Source organism: Neoarius graeffei, chromosome 16 (genome assembly GCF_027579695.1).
Source record: "Neoarius graeffei isolate fNeoGra1 chromosome 16, fNeoGra1.pri, whole genome shotgun sequence".
NCBI lineage: Eukaryota > Metazoa > Chordata > Actinopteri > Siluriformes > Ariidae > Neoarius > Neoarius graeffei.
This window is the reverse complement of record NC_083584.1, coordinates 30,232,077-30,259,067: the sequence shown is the minus strand read 5'-3', so window position 1 is coordinate 30,259,067 and position 26,991 is coordinate 30,232,077. Positions and strand designations below refer to the sequence as shown.

Sequence of the window (26,991 nt, the reverse complement as noted above, 5' to 3'; positions counted from 1 at the left end):
CAGCAGACTCTGGGAATGTTTAGATATCTCTTCCGGTATACCAAAAAGGAAGAAGAAGGAAGGAAGAAATGAAAAAGGAAAAAAGAGGGCGGGTTCCTGAACTGAAACAGACATACAAACAGAGGCACAGCATGATGCATGAGGAACTTCTTATTTGGTATTTCCTGTGCGACCCTCACCAACGGTCATCCACAGGGAGTGGTGAGCTCTTACTCTTACCTCTGTTTGGATTGATTGCTGATGACATCTTGGCAGCAGACCAAAATAACAGAAAGACTGATCGAGGGGCTGCAACAGCATCTGGATATTAAAGCTTTGCCTGTACCAGCAAAAAAATTACAGCATATATCAGGAATTTTCCGAGTAATGATGTGCGGATGTGGTAGCGCAGGGGAAAGAGAGGCTGACTGTACTCTCTTTGTTTGCTCAGAGAGGGCCCCATACAGCATTCCTGTAAGCTCTGCATACTTTGGCAGCAGTTAGGGCGTTTTTTTCCCCCCCCCTCAACTGTATACAGTTCTGCATGCATGCTTTGCTCACTTGTGACTTCATATATCTTTCTGCCATCTTGAACAGGCCTGACAGACTTGTCACTACTGCAAATGGGATTTCAAAGGATTAGAGAAAAAGTACTGAATGACTCTCCGGCTTGAGAATAATTACAGTTTCAGTTTGTACACGAGGTGAGGAATGAAGTGTCACAAGACAAAAGTTATTTTGCCCTCACATGTTTGCATTGTGCATGTACAGAAATCAATTGTGCCAATTTAACGAATAATACAATGCAAATATGGGCAATGCAAATGGCTTCTGTAAGTCCCCCCCATGTCCGTGTGGGCTTCCTACATGTTCTTCACGCCTTCAAAACCTTACTGGTCGGTGAATCGATGACACTAAGGGTGTATTCAGACCAGGATAGTTCGATAGTTCACTTGCTTTGGTCCGAACCAAATGTTTTTTTATTTTTTTCATTTTGGTGCAGTTCGCTTTCACACTGTACATTTTAGTAAGCGGACCAAAATCTGTCAACAAAGCCACGCGCCCTGAGGTCACTCAGCTATTGGTCAGAGACAACATGCGCACAAAGCGTTAAGTTCAAAAGTAGTCATGGAGGCTTTCCGTGCTGTTATTCTTTTTAATGTCATCAAAGCTCTATGTTTTTTCCAGTTTTTACTGTTTTCACAATTGTGCGATTACTATGCTGTTGTACAAGTAATTTATCAACGACGACGACAAAGGGCAAGGCGGCTACGGAGGATAGCGCTGATGAGCGCACATCATGTTGTGACAGTTCTGGCTCTTCATGCAATAGATGAATTTCTTTTTTGCGTCGCTAGTACTGCCACTTTTTGAAAGAATGTCCCTGATTTTAATGTAGGTCTGACGGAGTTTCTTCACTTTTAGCCGACATTGTTCTGGGGAGCGCGTGAACCCCTTCTCCTTCATTTTCTCACTGAATACAGCAAACACGTCGGCATTTTTGTGTGTTCTCTCCAAAAGCTCAGATATGTGGACATCTGCCCATATATCCACAAGGGTGCGCGTTTCTTCCTCGGCCCACGTTTGCCCCCTACTCATTTTTTGTACTCGCCTACCACTGGTGACTGAACGACCCTTGACAACCGAAACAGTGTTTGCACTTTGCGGTGGAGTGTCAAGACTCTGTTTCCCATAATGCTCGACAAACGACGGAAACTCCCGAGGTACAAAAAAGCAAAACTGTCAGATTAGGTCCGGTCTGTTTTCACACCTCCAAAAGATCCGCACCAGGGTTCCTTTGGTCCGGACCGAGTCTGACCTTGCAGCTCGGTCTCGGTCTGCTTGTTTGGTCCAGACCAGAGTTCGGTGGTTTGTATTCAGACCAACCCAAAAGGTCCGGACCAAGGGAAATTTGGTTCGTTTGGTCTGGACCAAACGACGTAGGTGTGAATACGCCCTAAATTGTCCACTAGGTATGAATATGTGTGTGCATATTACCCTACGATGGACTTGTATTCAGTCCAGGGTGTATTTCCACTTCATGCCCAATGTTCCTGGGATAGACTCTGGATGCACCACAACCCTGACCAGGATAAAGTGGTTACTGAAGATACATCTAAAATTTTACACTTTTATTTGGTCACATTTCTTCATATTGTATTATTTTCCCTCATGACTCAAAGTTGCTTAAGGTAGCATTTTTATAAATACCACTGTGAAGCAGTTTAATAGACTGAGCATTAAGCTTCCAAGCATGGCCTTAATCATATCACCTTCAATATCTATTATTTACTGAGAAAGAGGTCATTGGTGGAGGCTCATTTTTAAGGAAGGGCCTTTGTCCTCTGCCAAGTTAGTAGACTTGTCCCTTTAAAAGTGTCCAAGGTCGGCCTGAAAGAATGTGGACGAAGGTCTTGTGTTGAAGTGGCCTTTCATCCTTCACTTCCTTTGAGAGAGAGAATGTAAACACGGGCTGATGGCCAAGCCCAAAGGCCAGCCTTATTCTTAATCACATTGTGTCTCTATTGTTTTAATTCCACGAGGCTGATGAAAAAGAGGAGTTTGGGGACTGAATGGCTTGAGTGAATTAGATGAGACCATATGACTGAAGTACAAGGTGGTACAGTGCAGTATAGTGGAAATGCAGCTTGACCAATTGAGAGAACCCACCCGTCTCACCAGATAGGAATGCACAGAATGCTGTTCTTTAATCTGAAGGCAGCCAGGATTGCTTTATCTGACCCTTCAGTTAGCAGCCAACGGCACACAGGACCAGCCTGAGAGAGGGAAACCATTACCTCATGCAAAGCAAGCACTGCATTTATAAAGGAAAATGTCGCCATTTTTTTTTCAAAAACATTTTACACACATTTTAATGTTTGAATTTTTTTTCTCATGTGAACTTTTTTGTGTGTGTGTGTGTGTGGTGATAAGATATGGTGCAAATTTTACCTCCCATAGACTTCCACAAGGCATATAATACAACAAGAATTTTGGTTTTACAAATAAATAATCTTTTTCCATCAGTTTGGGAATCTGCCAATTCCCACCCACCAGCCAGCTCTGCCCTATAACACAACAGGGTGAGGATGGGTGATGGCTAACAGGGGACGGTGAAAGCTAACACGTGCTCCCTCCGAGACAAGTCAGGCATTTTGTTGCCCTGCCACTCACAGGGCAGTGTAGCACACTTGGAAGAAAGCATTATCTGACCTCTTCTTCCACTCAGAGAGCACCCAGAGAGACTGCGAGTTTAAATCCCGGAATGCTGTGGCATCATCGAACTTGCAATCTTTGGATGATGGGGTGAACAATTTTCTGTTGAGCAGTCAGATGCTATTTTATGAACAAATAACTGATTCCCTTCAAATCCAAATGATTAGCTGGTATGAATGGTTCACAATTAGCTAGGTAACAAATACGATGTTCAACTACAAACAGAACTCTAAAAATATTAATGGTGACGGTGACAAAGAATGAAAGCAATAGTATATGCACAGCAATATTATAAGAGACGTTGTTGTCATGCTAGTCCTAAAGTGGGCTGAGGTCTATGAAAGGTTAAAGCCTGGGGTAAGAAAAAAGGCCAAACATGCAAGATGCAATTCATTCATTGGAGCCCAGAGTTTCATTTAGTTTCTTTCACTATGAGGAAGCAAATATTTAATTTAAATTGTCTTTATTGGACTGATTATTATAAACATGCATTGCCACTGGATACAATCAAGTAAAGTTTATTAGCCAAACAAAATTAGCTTAGTTGCTTAAATTAACATTTGTCAAAGCGGTGCTGGTTATTAGTTAACACTTCAATACATTTTAACTTTTAATTTATTTTCAAAAATCCATTGGCTCACATTGAAGCACATGCAGAGTAAAAATAAAGACAGAGACAACACAGGCTGTGTTACAGAACATTCCATGACTTTCGCCCACAAAACAGGCTTCATAAAGTCGTCTTCATCTCCTTGGAAACTAATAAATGCAGACCATTTGCGTCAAGTATTTCAATTGTGAAAAAGACTAAAATATCTTTATAAGGTGCCTACCAGCAAATAAATAACAAAAAGCATTTTTCTATGTGTGAGCCCTGAGCCCAAAAGTTAGTGATTACATCAGATCACCCAGTAACTGGTGATGGTGTTTGAATACAGTAATGTGCCAAAAGGGAAAAGGTTGCTCGGGAGTTGATCTTTAACAGTTTGCACTTCAGACCAAAATAGTTTGGAAACAATGTGAAGCGTACATGAAATATGGGTTTTGAGAAATACAGTTAGGTCCATATATATTTGGACATTGACACAAATTTTGTTTTTTTTACCTGTTTACTGAAACATATTCAAGTTATAGTTATATAATGGACATGGACATAAAGTCCAGACTTTCAGCTTTCATTTGAGGGTATCCACATTAAAATTGGATGAAGGGTTTAGGAGTTTCAGCTCCTTAACATGTGCCACCCTGTTTTTAAAGGGACCAAAAGTAATTGGACAATTGACTCAAAGGCTATTTCATGGGCAGGTGTGGGCAATTCCTTCGTTATGTCATTCTCAATTAAGCAGATAAAAGGCCTGGAGTTGATTTGAGGTGTGGTGCTTGCATTTGGAAGATTTTGCTGTGAAGAAAACATGCGGTCAAAGGAGCTCTCCATGTAGGTGAAACAAGCCATCCTTAAGCTGCGAAAACAGAAAAAAAAACATCCGAGAAATTGCTACAATATTAGGAGTGGCAAAATCTACAGTTTGGTACATCCTGAGAAAGAAAGAAAGCACTGGTGAACTCATCAATGCAAAAAGACCTGGACGCCCACAGAAGACAACAGTAGTGGATGATCGCAGAATAATTTCCATGGTGAAGAGAAACCCCTTCACAACAGCCAACCAAGTGAACAACACTCTCGAGGAGGTAGGCGTTAGGGTGCATCAGTTGCCCCCTAAAAATGAAAAGTTCCTCCGATCATGATGCATTTTTGTTTTTATGTTCCTTTTGGTAAGAAAACACACTGGGTGAAATATTTTGACAAAATTCAAAAGTTTAATGGTGGCACTAGGAGCTCAAAGTTATGGAAAAAGCTGCTATTTTATGACTTTTATGACAAAATTTCAATCACTTTTCATGAAACATTATGGCACCTTCTAGAGTATACCAAATATCTTAGATACTGTAGACAGTATGTCTAGAATGTCTAAAAATATTTGGAGGTTTATTTTAGGGTGTCACTAGCATTATCTATCAATGTTATAACCCTGGTTTTAAGCTTGCTGCCTATGCATATGCTAGCCCCTATTAAATGCAAAGGTTCTTAACATGATCTCTGGGTCATAAGAAATCAATAAATGGAGTCCAACATTATGATTCAAACCTTACGCGAAAACATAAAATAAGCATTTTTTGGCAAAAAATGAACCTCATGGTGCATTAGACTTTTGAATATGGTCAAAAAATTTTACAGGATGTCTTTATTGGTGAAAAGGAACACCCGAACAAAAATGCATCAGATTTTATGAAAGTGAGGGCAATTGATGCACCCTAATAGGCGTATCAATATCCAAATCTACCATAAAGAGAAGACTGTGTGAAAGTAAATACAGAGGGTTCACTGCACGGTGCAAGTCACTCATAAGCCTCAAGAATAAAAAGGCTAGATTGGACTTTGCTAAAAATATCTAAAAAAGCCAGCACAGTTCTGGAAGAACATTCTTTAGACAGATGAAACCAAGATCAACCTCTACCAGAATGATGGAAAGAAAAAAGTATGGCGAAGGCATGGTACAGCTCATGATCCAAAGCATACCACATCATCTGTAAAACACGGCGGAGGCAGTGTGATGGCTTGGGCATGCATGGCTGCCAGTGGCACTGGGTCACTAGTGTTTATTGATGATGTGACACAGGACAGAAGCAGCCGGATGAATTCTGAGGTATTCAGAGACGTACTGTGTGCTCAAATCCAGCCAAATGCAGCCAAATAATAATCGGCATTTCATAATACAGATGGACAATGACCCAAAACATAAAGCCAAAGCAGCCCAGGAGTTTATTAAAGCAAAGAAGTGGAATATTCTTGAATGGCCAAGTCAGTCACCTGATCTCAACCCAATTGAGCATGCATTTCACTTGTTAAAGACTAAACTTCAGACAGAAAGGCCCACAAACAGCAACTGAAAACCGGTGCAGTAAAGGCCTGGCAGAGCATTAAAAAGGAGGAAACACAGCGTCTGGTGATGTCCATGAGTTCAAGACTTCAGGCAGTCATTGCCAACAAAGGGTTTTCAACCAAGTATTAGAAATGAACATTTTATTTACAATTATTTAATTTGTCCAATTACTTTTGAGCCCCTGAAATGAAGGGATTGTGTTTAAAAAATGCTTTAGTTCCTCACATTTTTATGCAATCATTTTGTTCAACCCACTGAATTAAAGCTGAAAGTCTGAACTTCAACTGCATCTGAATTGTTTTGTTCAAAATTCATTGTGGTAATGTACAGAACCAAAATTAGAAAAATGTCTCTGTCCAAATATTTATGGACCTAACTGTACATTGGAATTTAATTTTAAATACCAGCTCAATAGTTCTGCTCTTAGTGGCTTTGTATTGTAAGAAATATAAACTAGCTAACGAGGCATGCAGACAAGGTCATTTATTTCCCTTCACCTCACACTCGCTGTATTTCATTTCATTTCATTTCATTTCATTTCATTTCATTTCATCATAAACACTGAGTTGTGTTTTGTGCTGAGTCGGTAGTCATGCAAATGATAACATGCCATTTAACACAGGAATCATGTTGTGTATAAATGTCACACGTTACAATTGCACCACTTTTTTTTAATGGCAAGTGAAAAAAAAATCTAAATTACTGTACAATGCTTATGGCTGCAACGTGTTGCTAGGTCTTTTTTAGCACCAGTTTCAGTATGTTTACGATTGATCACAAACCCCATTCCCTCATAACATACGGTATCTATAGCACGTTAGTTAACTTTCTTCTGATCAGTGCAGTTTTCTGTTTGAAATAAATACAACAAAGGCACAGTCTTTACCTGGCAGTTTTGCATAACTATAGCAACGTTAGCATGTGTAACATATAAAAAGAATGTGTATGTGTGTGTTAATAGAAGGCTGCACCACAAACTCTCAGCGCCGAGAAAAGCGGATATACTTCAGCTGTGGTTCTTCCTAGAAGTTAAGCAGCACCCCTCCATTACTGCTGCTTATATAGCTAGCTTTAGTGTAGAGTGTATACTGAAGCTAAAATATTGAACTAACTTGCATATTTTCAATGCAAAACTGTACAGTAAGTATTTTCAAGTACAATTGATTTATAATACTTATTTATGAAACTGTTTACTGTGACATACCCATGCAGACTCTCATGCTATCGTAATCATTATATCAGTGTCCTTGCTGAGTTAGTGGTGATCTGAATAACTTGGACCAAACCAGCGCTCCAATAGTCATAAGAAGGAACCATCTGAATGGAGTCTGATTTTGAATGATAATGGAGAGGAGTTATTTTGGAATGAATCATGTGCCTGTGTTTCAGTCACATGACAACAAAGAGACCAACATGTTTCATCACTGGCTTCCTCTCCAGTTCCTCTTAATCAGGAAGACTAACTTGAGAAATTGAAAGCACTTAAAAATAACTCCTTTTACACATGAAAAATGTGGGTTTATTTTGATTCCATTACATTGGTCTTGCACGAAGACCTTGATGTTTGCACAGTCAGAGGCTGTAAAACATTTTGGCCACAAATGAATTAAGAGACTGCAGGGTTTGAGTAACGTTATGATGGCCATTCATAGCTGTATTCTCCTGTTGTCAAAATTAAGAGTTGTACCAAATCAACACTGAGGAATGTAAAATATAATTAGCCAGTGTTTTGGAATACATTAACAGCAAATACAGTTTGTACTTTTTCCTCATATGATTGTGTTCAGAAGCTCTTAAGTTTCAAACAGCACAACCCTGACAGATCACAGGTTTATATTAATGTGCTACTTCTAATATGTTATTGTTTCTAAGCGCAAGTACAGTAAAGGGAACCCTGTGATGACCTGGCGACTTGTCCAGGGTGTACCCCACCTTTCGCCCGTAGTCAGCTGGGATAGGCTCCAGCTTGCCTGCGACCCTGTAGAACAGGATAAAGCGGCTAGAGATAATGAGATGAGATGAGATGAGATGTTTCAATGTATATAATCCCAAACTATGGGAAGCCATGGCCTAATGGTTAGAGAAATGGCTTTGGGACTAAAAGGTTGCTGGTTTGAGTCCCTGGACCAGTAGGAATGGCTGAAGTGCCCTTGAGCAAGGTGCCTAACCCCAAACTGCTCCTTCGGCTGCTCTGAGTATGTTGCTCTGGGTAAGAGCATCTGCTAAATGCCTGTAAGGTAATAGCTTAGATTCTTGCATTTACCTTGATGACGCTTTGCACACTATTGGTATTATCTTAACCAGCTTCATGAGGGAGTCACCTGGAATACTTTTCAATTAACAGATGTGCCTCGTCAAAAGTTAATTATTGCAATTTCTTGCCTTCTTAATGAGTTTGAGATCAAACAGTAAATAATAAAAATACAGTAAATAGCCCTATTCCACAACTGTAGTAATCCATATTATGTCAAAAATCGCTCAACTAAGTAAAGAGAAACAACATCCATCATTATTTAATACATCCATCCATTATCTATAGCCACTTATCCTGTTCTACAGGGTCGCAGGCAAGCTGGAGCCTATCCCAGCTGACTATGGACGAGAGGCGGGGTACACCCTGGACAAGTCGCCAGGTCATCGCAGGACTGACACAGAGACAAACAACCATTCACATTCAATTTAGAGCCACCAATTATCCTAACCTGCATGTCTTTGGACTGTGGAGGAAACCGGAGCACCCGGAGGAAACCCACACAGACACGGGGAGAACATGCAAACTCCACACAGAAAGGCCCTCGTCGGCCACGGGGCTCGAACCCAGGACCTTCTTACTGTGAGGCAACAGTGCTAACTACTACACCACTGTGCCACCCACTTTAATACATGCAGTGTCTTTTTAATTAATACAAATAAACACTATTCATTTGGAAGGTGTGTCCAAACATTCCACATAATCTAAGCCTGAAAAACAAAGAGATGTTAAAAACCTGTTGTTATTTGACAAAGTATAATCATTGATATGGTGAATCTTTCTGAAAGGACACATTTATGGAAGGAGTCTTCAGTGCCAGAAGTAAAGCAGTTTCTCTTAGTCTGAATTGCTGTGTATAGCTCTAATTAAGCTCTAATCAGCGACATACGGCCTGTGTGCAGTTCACAGCTTCCTTCCCACACCGGGACTCATTAAGCACAACATTCTCTTAGCATTGAGTCCTTTGGCACATTTTGTGATATGCGCACCCCGATATACACCCCAGGCTTTGCTTACAAACACAGGGGCGGCTGATTTGGCCGATAAGCCTGAGGGTTTCTGGGCTGCGAGCCCATGGGAGGACGGCATGTTGGAGAGGGAAAGCACCTGGAAGCCGTCCACTTTACTGGAGCAGGGTCACTGAGTTTTGTCTGGAAGCTCTCCCTACTGTAGCTGCTCAGCTGTATGTGCCGTCTGCTGCAGCTGTAAGGCCAAGAGTCATTGAGTTTAAGGACTAAACATGGGTTTAAGTGAGAAAAAGCAGCAGTCATATTTGAATAGATTGATAAGCCATTAAAGGCTTCAGGCTCCATGAGGCCTGAAGAAATGTCCATACCCTATTGCAAAAACAAAACAGGATGCTGGTTTATTGTAGTTAGTGCTGTATCATACGAGTTTATCTGGTCAGTAAGTTTGGAAAGCTAGCAAACCTGGGGTGAGCATTCTGGTTTGAGCTTTTTTTCTTCAGCAGGGTAGTGACTCACTGTGAAATTTGTGCGATCTTGGCATACCAAAATGAGCATTTGGAGGCTTGCAGTGCCAGATATGACTTCATACCTTACATAACTCTGACACGGGGCACAGAAACAAAAGTGCAGTGTGTATTTGCAAGCATCTTTGCTGCCTATTAATAAAGACATATGCACAGAATCTGTGAGACTATATATGAACTATGTGCATGTGACAATATTGTGTTGTAGGTGGTCACTCTTTGGTATCGAGCGCCAGAAGTGCTCCTGCAGTCGAGTTATGCGACCCCGGTGGATCTGTGGAGCGTGGGCTGCATCTTTGCAGAGATGTTCAGAAGAAGGTGAGTAAAGCACATCCGGTTAAACCCTTGATCCTAGCGTTTCCCATCCACACGTACACTTTTCACCCTTAAACTCGCATGTCGTGACGCCTTGGATGGAAAAGAGATTAAGTGATGCAGATATGATTTTCAAAGCGAGTATGGTTCATTTATACTGAAAGGAACAAGTCGAGCCGGGGTGACTTGATTGCTCAGTCGGGCCCCTACTTCCTCACTACTTAGGATTCACTCAAAAATAAAACAGAAGCAGCACATGTTCAGGTTCTGACCTTTGGCCAGAGCTTCAAAGCCATTTCTCAGCAGTAGAAACTACGGTGTTTATAGTTTACTCTCAAGTTTACACAGTGTCAATCTCGATAGAATTCAGTGATATTTCAGGTTATCGAGCTTATTTTGAATTGATTTAATTGATTTGCATCAGACTGTGTTGGCAGGGCAACACCACATGAACTGTTTCAGACATTTTATTAGTAACTATTCTTCAGTTTCACATTGAATGTAGAAAAGCTTTATAAATGCCCCCATGCTTCATCGTGAACACATTTTTGCGGTCAGTCGGGGTTCTTAAACTGTTGGGGAAATACCGTGTGCTGTGGTTGCAGAAGGCATGCGAGAACTTCAAGTGCCATGTTCCTCTATGTCGGCTGTAGCAACTATGTCTGTTGATCTGCTGCTCAATGGCCAACGAGGCATTTCGATCCTTGTTCTGTGTTTACTTTAAATTTTCTTACTTGTATAAGTTGCACCATTACTATAATCATGTACAGATGGGTGACAAATTAGAGAAAAATTGTGGCTCTGTTACGCTGTAGGCATTTTTTTTGGGGGGTCCACTTGTGTTCCCCTTAGAAGGACGCGTCATTGTATCACTGATCATCTTTATCCTATGACGAAACATTTCTGTCCTGATTGGAATATCTTGGAAGACTGGTGTTTGTCATAGAAGCACAGTTCCAAAGACTTGTAGAATCTGTGCCAATGCCTGGTGATCTAAGACATTGCTGAGACTTTATGTTGTTATTTATAATTTCTGACCAGTCAGGAACTTATGAATGTAATCTTAATAGGAAATGAATGAATGAAAAGCACCACTCTGTTTAAAGTAAGCAGTTATTGCTGAGAAGGGAAGGGTGCATTTAAAAAGCGGGCTCAATCTGCAATCTGAATTTCCTTCCCCTAACTGCCACCAATAAGACAAACGTCCTCTCTGTGTAACGGCAAAAAGACCCCAGGTGGGTTTCAGGCGATAATAATGAAGCGTGGGCGAGTGTGGGCGTTTGTGTGTGTGTGTGTGTGCGCAATGTAGTGTATGCCAAATTTGTGTTAGCGCACGTGTGTTTCCTACTTGTCGATGGCTGGCTATGTGTCCCTCATTGTGCTGGGGAGGATGTGGGGGCTGATGTCTTCCTCTGAACACTCGTGAGGAGGGAGATGTGTATGATGGGGAGGCCAGATTGCAGATCCACTCACACACATCCTGTGTTTCACATCCTAACAGACTTAACTGTAATATGTAATTGTGCAGACCTCAGTTCAGGAAGTTGAATTATTATTATTATTATTATGTTCCATACTACAGTATGCAGACCTTTCGAATGATCTCGTGACTGAAGTTTAAGGTTATGTAGGTGTTGTGATACTATTCGATTCACAACTCATTGGTTTTCCATTCAACTCCAAAGAAAACAACGATTTGATTCAATTCAGTGCACTAAATATTGATTTGCTTCACTGTTTTAAGCTTCTTATGGTATCATAAAGTGTCAAAAGTATTTCTTTTTAATACGTACTTCTGTGTTACTCCTATTAGTCGTTATGTCCATAATTAATTTGTAAAGGCTGCCTAAGCCATTCGTCTTTGTTTAAACATCTGCAACAAATAATTTTTAATAAACTGCAGTGCGGCGGCACGGTGGTGTAGTGGTTAGCGCTGTCGCCTCACAGCAAGAAGGTCCGGGTTCGAGCCCCGTGGCCGGCGAGGGCCTTTCTGTGTGGAGTTTGCATGTTCTCCCCGTGTCCGCGTGGGTTTCCTCCGGGTGCTCCGGTTTCCCCCACAGTCCAAAGACATGCAGGTTAGGTTAACTGGTGACTCTAAATTGACCGTAGGTGTGAGTGTGAATGGTTGTCTGTGTCTATGTGTCAGCCCTGTGATGACCTGGCGACTTGTCCAGGGTGTACCCCGCCTTTCGCCTGTAGTCAGCTGGGATAGGCTCCAGCTTGCCTGCGACCCTGTAGAACAGGATAAAGCGGCTAGAGATAATGAGATGAGATGAGATGAGATGAGATGGGAAACTGCAGTGCGTTTTATTTGTAGCATTCAGAATTGTCTAGTCTGAGAAAATGAATGAACAGTCATAGCTGAAGGATGGAGGTTAGTCCTGGGTTTGAGTGAGCAAAATGTGGGACTTGACTTTGAAAGGTGTGTGTGACTGTGCGCACAAACCCGTCCTCGTCAGGTTGGGTAATGTGAGGTGTTGTACAGGTAAAGCTGTCTCACTGACACAATACCTTAAAAAAAAACCCCACCACGCCAGGCTACTGGCCAACCTCCAAGAGTGCCAGAGGGCAGAAAGGAGATGCTTTGATCCATGCTAGCAGTACACCTCCTTCTCTCTCTCTCTCTCTCTCTCTCCCTCCCTCCCTCCTGGAGGTGATTAAGAAGACTTTTTAAAAAGGCCACCTGTTGCAGATTAAAAGGCACCTGGGAGAAGCTTTTCCAACGCTTCCATTCTGTTGTGTGAGGAGTGCGCTGCATTCACTGATCTGAGTAATGAAGGTTTAAAAGTCACTGGAGAATGATAAAGACATGGCACACCTGAGCTCGCAACACTCTGTCTGGTTTATTGTTTTATTCACTGTCGAAAATGGGTTTTGGGGAGCAAGGCATACAGCCTGGAGGGGATCTCTTTTTGTTGTTGTAGTATAAACGAAAGAGGAAGTCCTTTTAAACCTAACGCACCTGACTTCCAGACTGTGTATTGTGTTGTTCTGTCTTTTCAGTCTTGTATTAGAGTTTTTCTTTTCTTTTCTTTTCTTTTTTTTCAAGCATTGCAGTTTACCTGGGTGGCCAAGTTTACTTCAGTTCAGAACAGATCGTTAAGTCAGTGGGAATTCGAACACCCTGTGCAAGTCCGTATCTGCATCTCTGAGATGGTGGAACGATTAGTCACCAGATTTATGAATGTTATTGAAAGTGCTGTTGACTTTCCACCAATCCAAAGGTCCAACGTGAGCACTGATTTCTTAAGAACACGTCAACATCTTTGTTTATTTTCTCACAAATGTGTGCGTGCATTGTGTCTACGTGTTTCTTCAGACACAAATGCTTTCCTCTAAACTCACTCACACACACAAACACACTGGAGCATTCCACTGGTTATCAGTGCGGAATGTGGACGGAGGGACTGGCACTTGGAGTGTGACTCAGCTGTGTGCCCTGGTCTGGTGTGGTGCTGCGGCTGTGCCCACTCACTCAGGATGCATAATATCAGCCTTGTGCAAAATTAAAAAAAAAAAAAAAACCTCCCTTCTTCATTCAGAATAACAAGTAGGCCTAGAGAAGGAGAGAATGCAGCTTCAGTGAATTTTAAGCATACTTGTTTTGGCATGACGCAGGCTAGATTACGGTGTTTTGTATTTTTTTTTTTCAAGCTGCTAGAAAATAGAACTGGTTTTTCTCACTTTTGTCCAGTTAGACTGAACATTTGACATTTTCAACTCTTGGCTTTCACTCTTTGCGAGATGAATGGCATGTAAGCTCTGTCTATTCTGATGGCATACAGTTTCCAAAAGAGAAGATTGGTTTGTTTATGTTGGATTCACTTCTGACTTGTAAAGAATGTTTAGAATCTGAAATGTGACTGGAAGATATGAAGGTTGTACTTATGTATCAATGACTGTCTGACAAGCCATAAGACACGCTGACAGCGTAATTACTCCAGTGGGTAAAATGCACGTTTGATTGAGTCAGAAAGAACTTTCCGAGGTGATGGAAGGCAGCGGTTAGATGAAGCAGAGAGCTAACATGTGGTCTGAGCCGCCTCTTTGTCTCGTTACAGTTAGTTGAGTTGCACACTGTTGCAGATTGAAAGGCCTCGTGCTGATCTCAGATGTTCTGTAGTAGGGCGACCTCTGGTGATAATTGCAGAGCATGTCATAGACACATTCTGTTACAGTGCAATTCAGTGCAGCTAATTCAGGGATAGAATAGTTGTTATGTGTGAGAGCAGGACTTGTTATAGCTGCTTGCAGCCTCCTTCTCATAATAATTTGAGCCACTATTTTGTACGGCTCATTGCTGTTCCCTCACACAGCGGTACACAGACAGCCAAAGCAGACTACAGGGATAAATATCTTTCCGCCCCCCTCCTTGGTGAATGTGGTTTGGATTCAGTCATGGTGACTGGAATTTGTGTGCATGCCAGGGGAAGCATGCCCGCCTACAGGCATCGTGACGGGCCAAAGCCACCGCAAGCAGCAGTGGTCCAGGCAAGAAGACTCCAAAACGAGTGCCACTTCATCTCATCATGTGCTGAAAAAGCCCTCCATCCTCTCTCTCTCTTTCTCTCTCTCTTTCTCTGTCAGCCAGGAAACTAAACATTCACAAGAGGGCAGCTTCTTATATCAGTACTGCTATATGACCTTGCTGGCTTTTTCCCGGGGAATTTTTCTTTTTTCTACTTTCTGTATACTCAAAAACATATTACGGCGTTAACAGACCATGTTCAGAACATTTAAATGTTGAACAGACAATGCATTAACAGAGTAAACTTTGTAACCCCTGTGTTTATGAGCTTGCATGCTATGACTCAGATTGTGTGGTACCAGTCATATCTTCAAAAGATTAATCAATCAGAAGCATATTTACAGTAAGACACTTTAATAAAATCTACAATCTAATCTGCAATCACTAATGAATTAACTGTATATGAGAACTGCTAGAAATCATGAAAGAAGTATATTTAACAGTTATTCCACGAAATTGAGTCGTACATGAGCTGATAGCTGACGAGGCGCGTAGCGTCGAGTCGGCTATGGAGCACTTGCATGTGACGTCACAGCCGATCCAGATTGTGACAGACGCCATCGTGTTGGTCAAACGCCATATTCCGCCTTCTACTTCTACTTCTGGTTCTACTTCTGCTTTTACTTCTACCTTTTCTTCTGGAAAACCCTACTATATACAATTCTACTACAACGGCTGCGGCTACAAGCTCTCCCTACCTGTGCATGTTTTTTATGTTTTTTATGTGTATTTTTGCGTGTTGTTCGTCTGTACCGGACTTCAATATCCACTACAACCGTATGGACTTACTGGACATTGGTTTCCAGCAGAAAATGACGGTTTGTAGCGATTTCCATCGCATGCACAACATTCCGGACGAGAAAAAAAAAAAAATAACATTCCGGACGAGATGGCGAGACCAGCGGGGTCTCCATGGATTGTTATTGGAAGCAAAGCGAAGAAGGCAGCGCCGGGAGCGGAAGCAAAAGCGAGGCTACAGGCAGAGCCGGCCTGTTGACTAAGCTCAGAAAACAGCTACTCAAACCTCCACTGCCAAGCCTCTACCTCTCCAACGCCAGATCCATGTAAACAAGATGGACAATTTGGAATTACCTTATTCTAATCTATAATCGGCTGGTCAGTGCTATACTCAATACTTAAGTGACTTACCCATCCAATGAGGATTATTTTCTTGTTTACAAGATGCCACATCTGAGTCGCTGACAAATCCTGAATTTCTGTAAAGAAAACTGTCCAGAGATTTCTAAACACGCAGTGCTTCACCACTGAACAGCGAGGGAAAGTTAATGAGGTAATATACACGTCTGGGTATTCCGCTGGCAGTTCAAAATCCGGTCGTGAAAACTCCGTCCAGTAAGCCATAAGGGTCACAAATCTGTAGATCGTTTATTTTAGACATATATCTAGTTATCTGTTCATTAGAAAAATGAGCCGTGTAGTCCGTCGGTTGAAATTGATCCATTCTGTACACGAGTGCAGCAGTATTCAGCAGTGTTTTTGACCGACAAGATGGGGGTTGTGTACTTTCCGGTCATGTGACTGCAAGATCTCTGTAAGCCATGAACGACGAAATTGACATTGTTTGTCTTGCCTTACTGTGCAAGGCACTTCACTAGAAGAGGAGAGTAGTATGCAAGTGCTCACAAGGCCAGAGATTTTGAGAAACAGAGCATTTTTATTTTTTGCAAATTCAATAAATAAAAGTCCTTCCCGCGCCGTGTAGCGCATCAGGCGGCGCCGATCTCCGTTTCCGCAGCCCTCGGCCTCTCGCCTATTACATAGCTAGGGTTACAGTGGGGGGCTAGTCCTCTGGTAACCACAAAAGTTTGACTTCCCACTCGCATCTGTATTGCAGCATGCCTTGCTAGACGGTACCATTTTTATGATGGTCTTTGGTATGACCCGACCGTGAATAGAACTCACGATCGAGATGCGGACACGCTAACCACTAGGCCACTAGCCGGTAATAAATAAATAAAATAAAAACTTTATACAAAACGTCCGACAAAATCATTTCCACTTAGAATGTAAACAAATCTGCAAAATGACAGGAGCAATTTGTGAAAAATTCTATCATAATAATTCTTAAAAAATAAAATACGTTCTTAACATGAAATACTTTTATTCCATATTTTGTTGCTTTTTTTGTATTTTTTTGGGTTTTCTTCCTCTTCTTCTTTAGGATTTTTTTTTTGGGTAGTTTGCAAACCAACTTAAAGGTGCATTACCGCCACCGACTGGGCTGGAGTGTGGAACAGGAGCTATTGGGGGGGAACCCTGTATTTTTTTTAGCTATTTCTGTTTCTTTTAAATACTTGATAACAATTTTTGGGGTTTTGTTTTCAAGTAGAGTTTTTATTTCATCCTGGTTTGGTTCAGCAAAACACTCCACCATTTTGTTTTTCTCTACTCACGGTACATGAGCCGATAGCCTAGTAGTAGAGTAGCCCATCGGAGTATGCGATTGCTCATATCCAGTGAATGTGGATATAATAATTAACAACATACACCTTTTAACATGTTAAGCAGCACTTTACTAACCTCTGTATTTGATTTTGTTCTCTTTTAGACCGCTTTTCTGTGGGAATTCTGATGTCGACCAATTGGGCAAGATTTTTGAGTAAGTATCATTTTAATTTATTAGTAAATCCTCTTTAAATGATTAGATGACAGATGAGCGATATGGTAAGAAAAAATATGAAAAACTATGGCTGTAGCAAATGCAAGAAGAAACTATTTTACATGAAAAAGCTATAAAAGTACTTATGAGCCCCACAACACCTCAGAGAAGTGTTGCAATTTATCTCAATATTGATATTATTAGTAATGCAAGAACTGTAGGATTAATAATGCCATGTATTATAGCCATCATGAGCACCGACATAGCAAGGAGTCATGTTAATGAACATAATACGATGGTCATGCTCATGCTCATGGGGAAGCCATGGCTTAATGATTAGAGAAGCAGCTTTGGGACCAAAAGTTCACTGGTTTGATTCCCTGGACCAGCAGGAATGGCTGAAGTGCCCTTGAGCAAGGCACCTAACCCCAGACTGCTCTGGGTATGTTGTATGTTGCTCTGGATAAGTGTTTGCTAAATGCCAGTAATGATGGTGGTATTGATGATTCCAGCGTGGTTGGAGTCCCTCCTCCTGAAGACTGGCCCCAGGAAGTGGGTTTGCCTCAGAGTGCCTTTTCCCCTCGCCCCCCTCAGCCTATAGAAGACCTGGTGCCTGATATGGATGAACTTGGGAAATCACTTCTACTTGTAAGTATCTGAAGTATTGCTCATTATCATATGATTTTAAGGCTATAAACCTGTGTTTGCACCAAATGAGATTCAACTTTAACTTGGATTAAAATTTTATCTTTTAATGCAGTTGCATCAACCTTTGTTTGACTTACAAATTTATACATCGCAGGTCAAGGTCAAAGGTTAAGATTGTTATAGAAGTTACTTGAAATAAAATAAAAATTACTGGTGGCATGGCCGGTGCAGTGGTTAGTGCTGTCAACTCACAGCAAGAATGTTCCAGGTTCAAACCTCTTGGCCAAATGGGGCCTTTCTGTGTGGAGTTTGCATGTTCTCCTTGTGCCTGCGTGGGTTTCCTCTGGGTGCTCTGGTTTCCTCCCACAGTATAAAGACATGCGGATTAGGTCAGCTGGCTACTGGCCCATAGGTGTGAATGGTTGTTTATCTCTGTGCTACCCCGTGGTAGATTGGCGACCTGCCCAGGGTGTACCCCACCTCTCACCTGAAATTAGCTGGGATTGGCTACAGCTTCCTGCGTGACCCTGATGGATAAGATGGATAGATAATACAACCCCGATTCCAAAAAAGTTGGGACAAAGTACAAATTGTAAATAAAAACAGAATGCAATAATTTACAAATCTCAAAAACTGATATTGTATTCACAATAGAACATAGACAACATATCAAATGTCGAAAGTGAGACATTTTGAAATTTCATGCCAAATATTGGCTCATTTGAAATTTCATGACAGGAACACATCTCAAAAAAGTTGGGACAGGGGCAATAAGAGGCTGGAAAAGTTAAAGGTACAAAAAAGGAACAGCTGGAGGACCAAATTGCAACTCATTAGGTCAATTGGCAATAGGTCATTAACATGACTGGGAAAACCACACTGGGTGCCCATGATCTTCGGGCCCTTAGACGGCACTGCATCACATACAGGTATGCTTCTGTATTGGAAATCACAAAATGGGCTCAGGAATATTTCCAGAGAACATTATCTGTGAACACAATTCACCGTGCCATCCGCCGTTGCCAGCTAAAACTCTATAGTTCAAAGAAGAAGCCGTATCTAAACATGATCCAGAAGCGCAGATGTCTTCTCTGGGCCAAGGCTCATTTAAAATGGACTGTGGCAAAGTGGAAAACTGTTCTGTGGTCAGACGAATCAAAATTTGAAGTTCTTTATGGAAATCAGGGACGCTGTGTCATTCGGACTAAAGAGGAGAAGGACGACCCAAGTTGTTATCAGCGCTCAGTTCAGAAGCCTGCATCTCTGATGGTATGGGGTTGCATTAGTGCGTGTGGCATGGGCAGCTTACACATCTGGAAAGACACCATCAATGCTGAAAGGTATATCCAGGTTCTAGAGCAACATATGCTCCCATCCAGACGACGTCTCTTTCAGGGAAGACCTTGCATTTTCCAACATGACAATGCCAAACCACATACTGCATCAATTACAGCATCATGGCTGCGTAGAAGAAGGGTCCGGGTACTGAACTGGCCAGCCTGCAGTCCAGATCTTTCACCCATAGAAAACATTTGGTGCATCATAAAACGGAAGATACAACAAAAAAGACCTAAGACAGTTGAGCAACTAGAATCCTACATTAGACAAGAATGGGTTAACATTCCTATCCCTAAACTTGAGCAACTTGTCTCCTCAGTCCCCAGACGTTTACAGACTGTTGTAAAGAGAAAAGGGGATGTCTCACAGTGGTAAACATGGCCTTGTCCCAAGTTTTTTGAGATGTGTTGTTGTCATGAAATTTAAAATCACCTAATTTTTCTCTTTAAATGATACATTTTCTCAGTTTAAACATTTGATATGTCATCTATGTTCTATTCTGAATAAAATATGGAATTTTGTAACTTCCACATCATTGCATTCCGTTTTTATTTACAATTTGTACTTTGTCCCAACTTTTTTGGAATCGGGGTTGTAGATGGATGGATAAAACTTACCAAAAATTACCAAATTCTTGATTAGCTCTAAAATCCTTGCTGATGCAACCCACCCTCTTTTCTTTAAATAAAGTCTTCAGTCCTTACATTAAACAAATGTGTTCATTTTATGTTGCTTTTGAAGCATATTAACAGAATGTGATACTCATTTTTTTTCTCAATCTTCTCAGAAATTTCTGTCGTTCAACCCAGGCCAGAGGATATCAGCTTTTGATGCCCTGTCTCACCCATACTTTCAGAGCCTGGACAGCACCAGCAAGAGTCTCTATGCCCAACCCTTCCCAAGCAAAAAGCCCTCCCTGGAGGAGAGAGCTGCTTAAAAGACTTTCCTTTTTTTATAGACTTACTGGCACCAGCCCCTTTTTGAACTTGTCTTCCATTGTCGCATTACATGCTGCTTTTAGGCCTCGTTGAAGTATTACCGCTACTCTCGGTTGATGCATTTTCACTGCAGCAGGTAATATCAATGTCACTGCCTGAGACAGTTTACAAAAAAAAAAATTTCAAAAGCTGCTTTCCTGCCTGCCTGTCTTCCTTTGCAGGAAGTCCCTCTGCTCAGAGGAAACTCCACTGCCAGATATCTGATACAGAGGCTGCTACACCATGTTGCCAGGGATTACTTCTTGACAAATATCATAAAAATATAACATAACTGCCAGGATTTTGCTAATTCTGCCTAAATCACACTGCCCTAAATCAGCAAGTTCACTGCCTGTGACTGACCCAAGCTCATATTTGGATCCTAAAAAAATATCGTTGTCACTGCTAATGTGGGTCTGTTGAACAGAACCACACTGTATAACATGGAATTGCACACGCACACTCTTGCTCAAGCTCTGAAACTGCCCAGAGTTATGGGTCAAAGCATTTAGGCAAATTATCTGTGAGTATATGCCCCAAGGCTGGTCTTTGTGGACCTTGATAACATTGGAGACACATTTCAGTTCAGTGCCTTACAGAGGAGGAGAAAACTTACAGCTATGGTTTAAGCTGTCACCACTGTCGAGGCCTTGATGACGCTTTATTAACCCGGCAGATACCCAACACTTCAGGCTGGCTTTCTGGACACAGACTAAAGTCTGGTTTATGCTTCATGAAAATATTTTGCAGAACTTCTGAAAACGGGATAGTAAACAGGAAGTAGTGATGGCATAGATGAAGACATTGAAGTTCTTAGTGTGGGCTCATTTGTGGAAGATGATATTGAATCGCACTGTCTCAGCAGTGATGGGAGATACTGTATAAAGTAGAGTTATTTGCAATACAAACTACTTTACAAAAATTCCTAAACATTGATTCCATAGAAACAGCTTTTCCTGCAACCAACCAGCAAGACTGTTTTATGTAAAAGTGAATTACAGGACAACGAGAGCAAAGTGATGTATCAGGGAGCATTTCTGCTTGACAGCTCCAGGGTCTAGACTTGATGCTGAGCTTCACGTATTCATGTGGGTTTTCTACAGATAAAAAAAGGTTTCATTGGACCTTACAAAAACATTCCAGTCAGTGGCATGGAGTGGGTACTCTAAAGTGGTGTAAATTCAAATGCTTTTGGTGCATTTCCACCTTGCACCCAGTGTTCCCAGTGAATCCATTACAACCCTAACCAGGATAAAGTAGTTACTGAAAATGAATGAATGAATGAATGAATGAATCATTTCCATAACTCAATTGATTTAAAACATATTTTCTAAAAGCAGCATCAGAGAAAATGAAAATGAATAATTTTGGCTGTGATTAATAGTACTTGGCAAAAAGAGTTGAATTCTTGACAAGTTCACTGACATGCTCCTAACCTGCTACTGGGAAATGTGGTTAACTCATACAGTCCAACATTGTGTCTCAGACCACCTTCAGACCAGACCATCTTCAGAAATGTTGTCCCAGAGTCAAAGCTGCCACCAGTTCCCACGGCTTTCCTACTGCTAGGCAATGGACACACAACTGGGTGGCCCATTTAGACATTCGGTTTTGAAGAGTAACTATTCCAAATTGTGCCGTACCCCTTCCTCCTCTCTGAATTGCTTTTCTGACCTCTGGAAGGAAGCATAAACCAGTCTTGACCAGTGTAAATTAGTGTCTGGAAACCTGGCCCTTCCACTTCCAATACAATAGCAACTCATTCTAGTCTATATCTACATAAATCATTTTTTCTACACTGTTCAGTTATTTTTAATATCAGTGTTGATTTTTGATGACATATTGTGGTTAAGTCTTAATTTTAGTTGACTTGAAGGTGTAGGGACTTGTATGTTTGACTTGTATATTATACCGTATGTTGTTGTGTAAATGGAGTAGTAACTCCTTATGTAGTTAGAGGGATGACTCTCACTGGGTAGCATTTTACAGCTAAAATGATTTGTTATAAGAGCAAGAAGAAGCATGACTGGCAGTTGGTTTGAGAAATAATTGTAGTGCAGTAAAGCTTGTGCAAGTAGAAAATGTCTAGCTTTAGAGACAATGAATGAGGCGTGAAAGTGAGGTTTGTTTTGAGAGATTAAGTTTGCAGAAGTTGAGGAAGGTTATGTAATAACTATGTATTTGCAGATATTCAGGACTTGTACATTCAGTTTGAACTTCCATTTTCCAATTTGATCCTTCCATTTTTCAATTCGCTCATGTCTGGATCGATGATAGCCAAGTAGCTCGGAGATGTATCCAGCTTTTTATCTGGCTCTTCGGATGAGATAGAAGGGAGGAGGGAAAAGAAGAAGGAAGAATGCTGCTTTAGAAATTTAGGATGTGGCCCAGGAGCCTGGTCCACAATGAGGCTAAACAGAAGAGAACAGCACCCAGATACCACGTCGTAGGCCTTTATCCACAGGTTCACCCAGATAAGCACTGGTGCTTCCTTCATACACTCAGGATCTCAGTAGACTCATTGGTTCGTACTTATCAGATAGCTCTGATTTTACAGCTGATCTGTGATAGACTTTTTACCTTTCATAGTAAAGAATAGTAGCTTATAAATATAACTTGCTCTACCACACACTCTCAGGTCTATTTATGGTTGTATACATAGATTTAACAGGTTTCAAAGCAGTTTCAGTTTAATCATTGTTTCAGCAGTAGTGCATAGTAAATGAAATCTTCAAACTATTCACTGTATTCATTCAAAAATAGCATAGTACAATAAATGTTGCTTTCAGACTATTTATGGCTATATTTACACACTTGTTCATTGGATTACTGGTATCATCAGACATTTTAACATTTAACACTGTTACAGTCTGGACTTTTATATTTATACAGGTTTTCAGTCATTAATGTCTTCTAGGCTAGAAAACTGGACTTGTGTTTTAATCATGAAGATGTTTCGCCACTACTCTGTGTCACAACATAAGAAACGTCGTCCAGTGTAGTGACGATTTCCCAGAATTGTATGGTAATTAAACAAATTAATCACTTCAATGAACAGGTGAAGATATTCCTCAGGGCGGGACCCAGTTGTCTACCTGAAGGACAGGCAACACTTTTAATCTGCAACACCACCGAGCACCTATTTACAGTGCTGACATGACATACAGTACCAGTCAAAAGTGAGTAAGTGTGTCCAACATTTGACTGGTGCCGTATTACATTACAGGCATTTAGCAGACGCTCTTATCCAGAGTGACATACAACATACCCAGAGCAACCTGGGGAGTAGGTGCCTTGTTCAATGGCACTTTAGCCATTCCTGCTGGTCTAGGGAGTCGAACCAGTAACCTTTTAGTCCCAAAGCTGCTTCTCTAACCATTAGGCTATGGCTTTCCACAATGTACAGTGTATTGTACATACAGCAGTTTCACATCAGTTCACAGTTTCAGATCCAAGGGTTACCCCAGTCACATGACATCCGGGTGGAAGATAGTGGGAAATTTCCGACCATTTAGCAAAGTTGATGAATTTTTCATGATTGAAACACAAGTCCATTGAGGACTACAAGACATTGTGGACATGTATATGTGTGGCGGTTCGGGGTGGGGGGGGACTGTCAGATATCACAGTAGCTGATTTCCAAAAAAGGAGATAAAATCAGGTTTTGAAAAAAATTTCTGCCTCCAGGATACTTTCACAAATTATACATATGTTTCACAAAAAGTGTTTTTCTGTTTTCATTTTCTTTTGGGTAAGGACGCAGTTTAACAAAAAGCTCTGCCTAAAGATAAACGTCTGGAAGAAACCTTGCTCAGTATGTATGATTTCCTTCAACAGTGAATGTCATCTTGAATAGCTACATGATGTAGTGACATGCATATAAGGATAAAATCCATTCAGTTTTTAATCAGATACTGACGGTCAAAAATTCCACAAAGCTCCAACACTGCAGCGGAGTCAGAATGTCAAGGGCTAGCCCAAGCCGCCACACATAAGGATGTATAATAAAACATGGAGGCAGTTTTGTCTTTTTTTGGGTTGCTGTTGCTTCTGACACTTTACTGCTAACATTCCTTCCATTTTTTTTTCTCGTGTTGTTCAAAACTCTTCTTCTCTTTTGGGCAGTTCCTCAACTTGACTGTTTGTACAGACAGAGCATGTTCTTTCCCTCTTCCAAAAATGAGGAGCGAATGAGGATTGGTTTTTTTTGTTTGTTTGTTTTTGTTTTTAGTGGGCATTAGATGTCACAAAGTACGGATATTTACACAAGAAAGTGCTATTTGATTCCACCTTTCATTCAGCGGTAAGCCTTTTCTGTCTCGCATAAAGTATAAAACTTTAAGATAGTAACAAATAATTGAATGTTGACATGCCATATTGACACAAATCGCACCTTGAAAATCACCCATTTCACCATATTTGTGAAACATTTTAAAGGCTTTCTAATGGAGTTTCCTCTATATTTCTTGTTTGCTACCAATATCAATACGTGACGGTGACATAAAAATAAATTTAACAATTTTTTTTGTTTGTATTCATTTGCTTTAATTGGAAATTGAAATATAATCAGTTGAATTTTATTTAATCAGTTATCAACGATTTTTTTTATTGTATTTGCTGGATAGTGGTACTTATAATGGTGCATTTGTTTTTATTTCTTATCCTTGCCTTCACTTTATTTTTATTCAATTTTTTATTTATTGGCATTTTCATAGAAATACATTGAAAAAATAGTTGCGTGAGAATGAAACCTGCCTAGTTAGCTTGTGGTGCATTGATGGTGCTATGATATAAGAATTTCTTAAACTTGAAATGGAATCAGTATCAGTGTGGGGGAAATTTGTGTTTCTAGACAGAAACAACAAACATTCAAGATTTCAACATTTCTTTTCCGTTTTTACGTTCAGCAAACATTTCCCATAGAAAACAAATTCAGTTAAAGCCCTCATGGCATATATTAGACTTGAATTACTTTATAATAAATGGTAATACTGCTGATTCCACATAAGTTGCCTTAAATGCTACACACAACCAAGGAACAGACTCACTGTGCAGATCAAATCTGTACTTCTACTGAATTTCCCAAATTACTGCGTAATTTCTGAAAATGGAATAACTACCTTGTTTAAAGCTGTATCCAGTACCATCATGAACTATTATTGCTCTTTTTTTTTTCTTTTTCATTTTAGTGTCCACCACACATATGGACTTCATTGTACTTTGTATTTCACTGGAAAATTACGAATGATTTCAAGTTAATTTTTTGTTTTTTGGTAAGATATTTTATGTTCCTTAGATTTTCCATGTCTTTAATCTAATAACAAAAATAGGCTGGGTTTTTTTTTTTTTTTGCATTTATATTATTACTTTTTGGCTCTGTGTAATCTTTACCTAATTGATCATTCTGATATTTACTGATTTGTTTTGTTGCTTATTTTTCTGCTTAGCAGCATTTTAACCATACACCGTAACCAGAAGTAGATTTTGTTCAGTGTTGTGTTTTTGTCAGTAGCTGTCAGGATGTTTGTTCTGAAAGCTTGGTGTGTTGATTTCTGATCTAAACTGTTTGTTTCAGTAACTGTGGTCGGCACTTACCAGTTCCTGAAATGGTACTCATAACACATGTGGTTTATAATGCATGCATAGAAGCATCAACATATTACAGATTTCTTTTTATTTTTCCAGTTGATTTTTTTTTTGTCCTGTTTTACTGTATGGAAGTCGTTACTTGTATTATTCATCTTCAACTTTCATTTTTGAGAAACTGAAGCATTTGGCAGCTTTTCATCAGACCTAATATGACAAATGAATATCAACAACAACAACAACAGCTACAGCTGACTTATATAAATCAATATCGAATGTCAACCAATATTATAAACCATAAAAATGCTACTGTCAGTGGATTTAGACATAATCATTTGAGATTTTGTTTACTTTTACCATTGAATCAGAAACACACACACAAAAATACCTGAATTCCGTTTCCTTTGCTGCTTCAGTTTAAAGCTTTGAATGAGAATATATCCAAGATTTCCATGAACCAAATTAAAGTAAGAGCATCATTACTGGTCATGGCACTGCACCATTTTATTTCACTTTTTTACCCATTCCCCCCTTTAGTTTCTTGCATAAATTATTTCTGAGTAAGATTTTGTATGTGTTTTATTGTTTGTTTGTTTGTTTGTTTGTTTGTTTGTTTGCTGCTAATTTTTCACAGAAACATAATGGAAAAAAAAATACATGAATGAAAAAAGACCCACATAAATTTGATGCCATTGATTAATTAAAGCTGCTTGTGCTCATGTGTTGCATGTGTAACTGCCTGACATTGTTTTTTTTTAATCTTTTTTCCTTTAAATAAATATTTTAAAATGACTGTCTAATTTTGTTCGTGAATTTTTTTTAAGATCTACGCCATGCTGACTGTTAGCATAATAGCAAAATAGATGTGTGTTGTGTGAAACAAGTAAATAACTGATCATGAACAACCTAACAGCATAAAGTGATTAATTCATAAAGTGAAATGAGTCTCAGTAATCTGTTGATTCTAACAGTGATTGTTGTAGTAACAATTACAAAACTATACTCCAAATACATTCCATCCATCCATTATCTGTAGCCGCTCATCCTGTCCTACAGGGTCGCCGGCAAGCTGGAGCCTATCCCAGCTGACTACGGGTGA

At 40.3% G+C, this 26,991-nt stretch overlaps 1 protein-coding gene across 1 annotated transcript in view; it reads left to right on the top strand.

Moving 5' to 3' along the window:
• The window catches only part of cdk6 (cyclin dependent kinase 6), a 59,373-nt gene extending 32,688 nt beyond the window's left edge, over window positions 1-26,685 (top strand). Inside the window, 4 exon segments of the mRNA XM_060942759.1 lie at window positions 10,089-10,198; window positions 17,293-17,343; window positions 17,856-17,991; window positions 20,117-26,685. Coding sequence (XP_060798742.1) covers window positions 10,089-10,198; window positions 17,293-17,343; window positions 17,856-17,991; window positions 20,117-20,266 — 447 coding nt within the window. The 3' untranslated portion in view covers window positions 20,267-26,685.
• The last annotated feature ends 306 nt before the right edge of the window (window positions 26,686-26,991 follow it).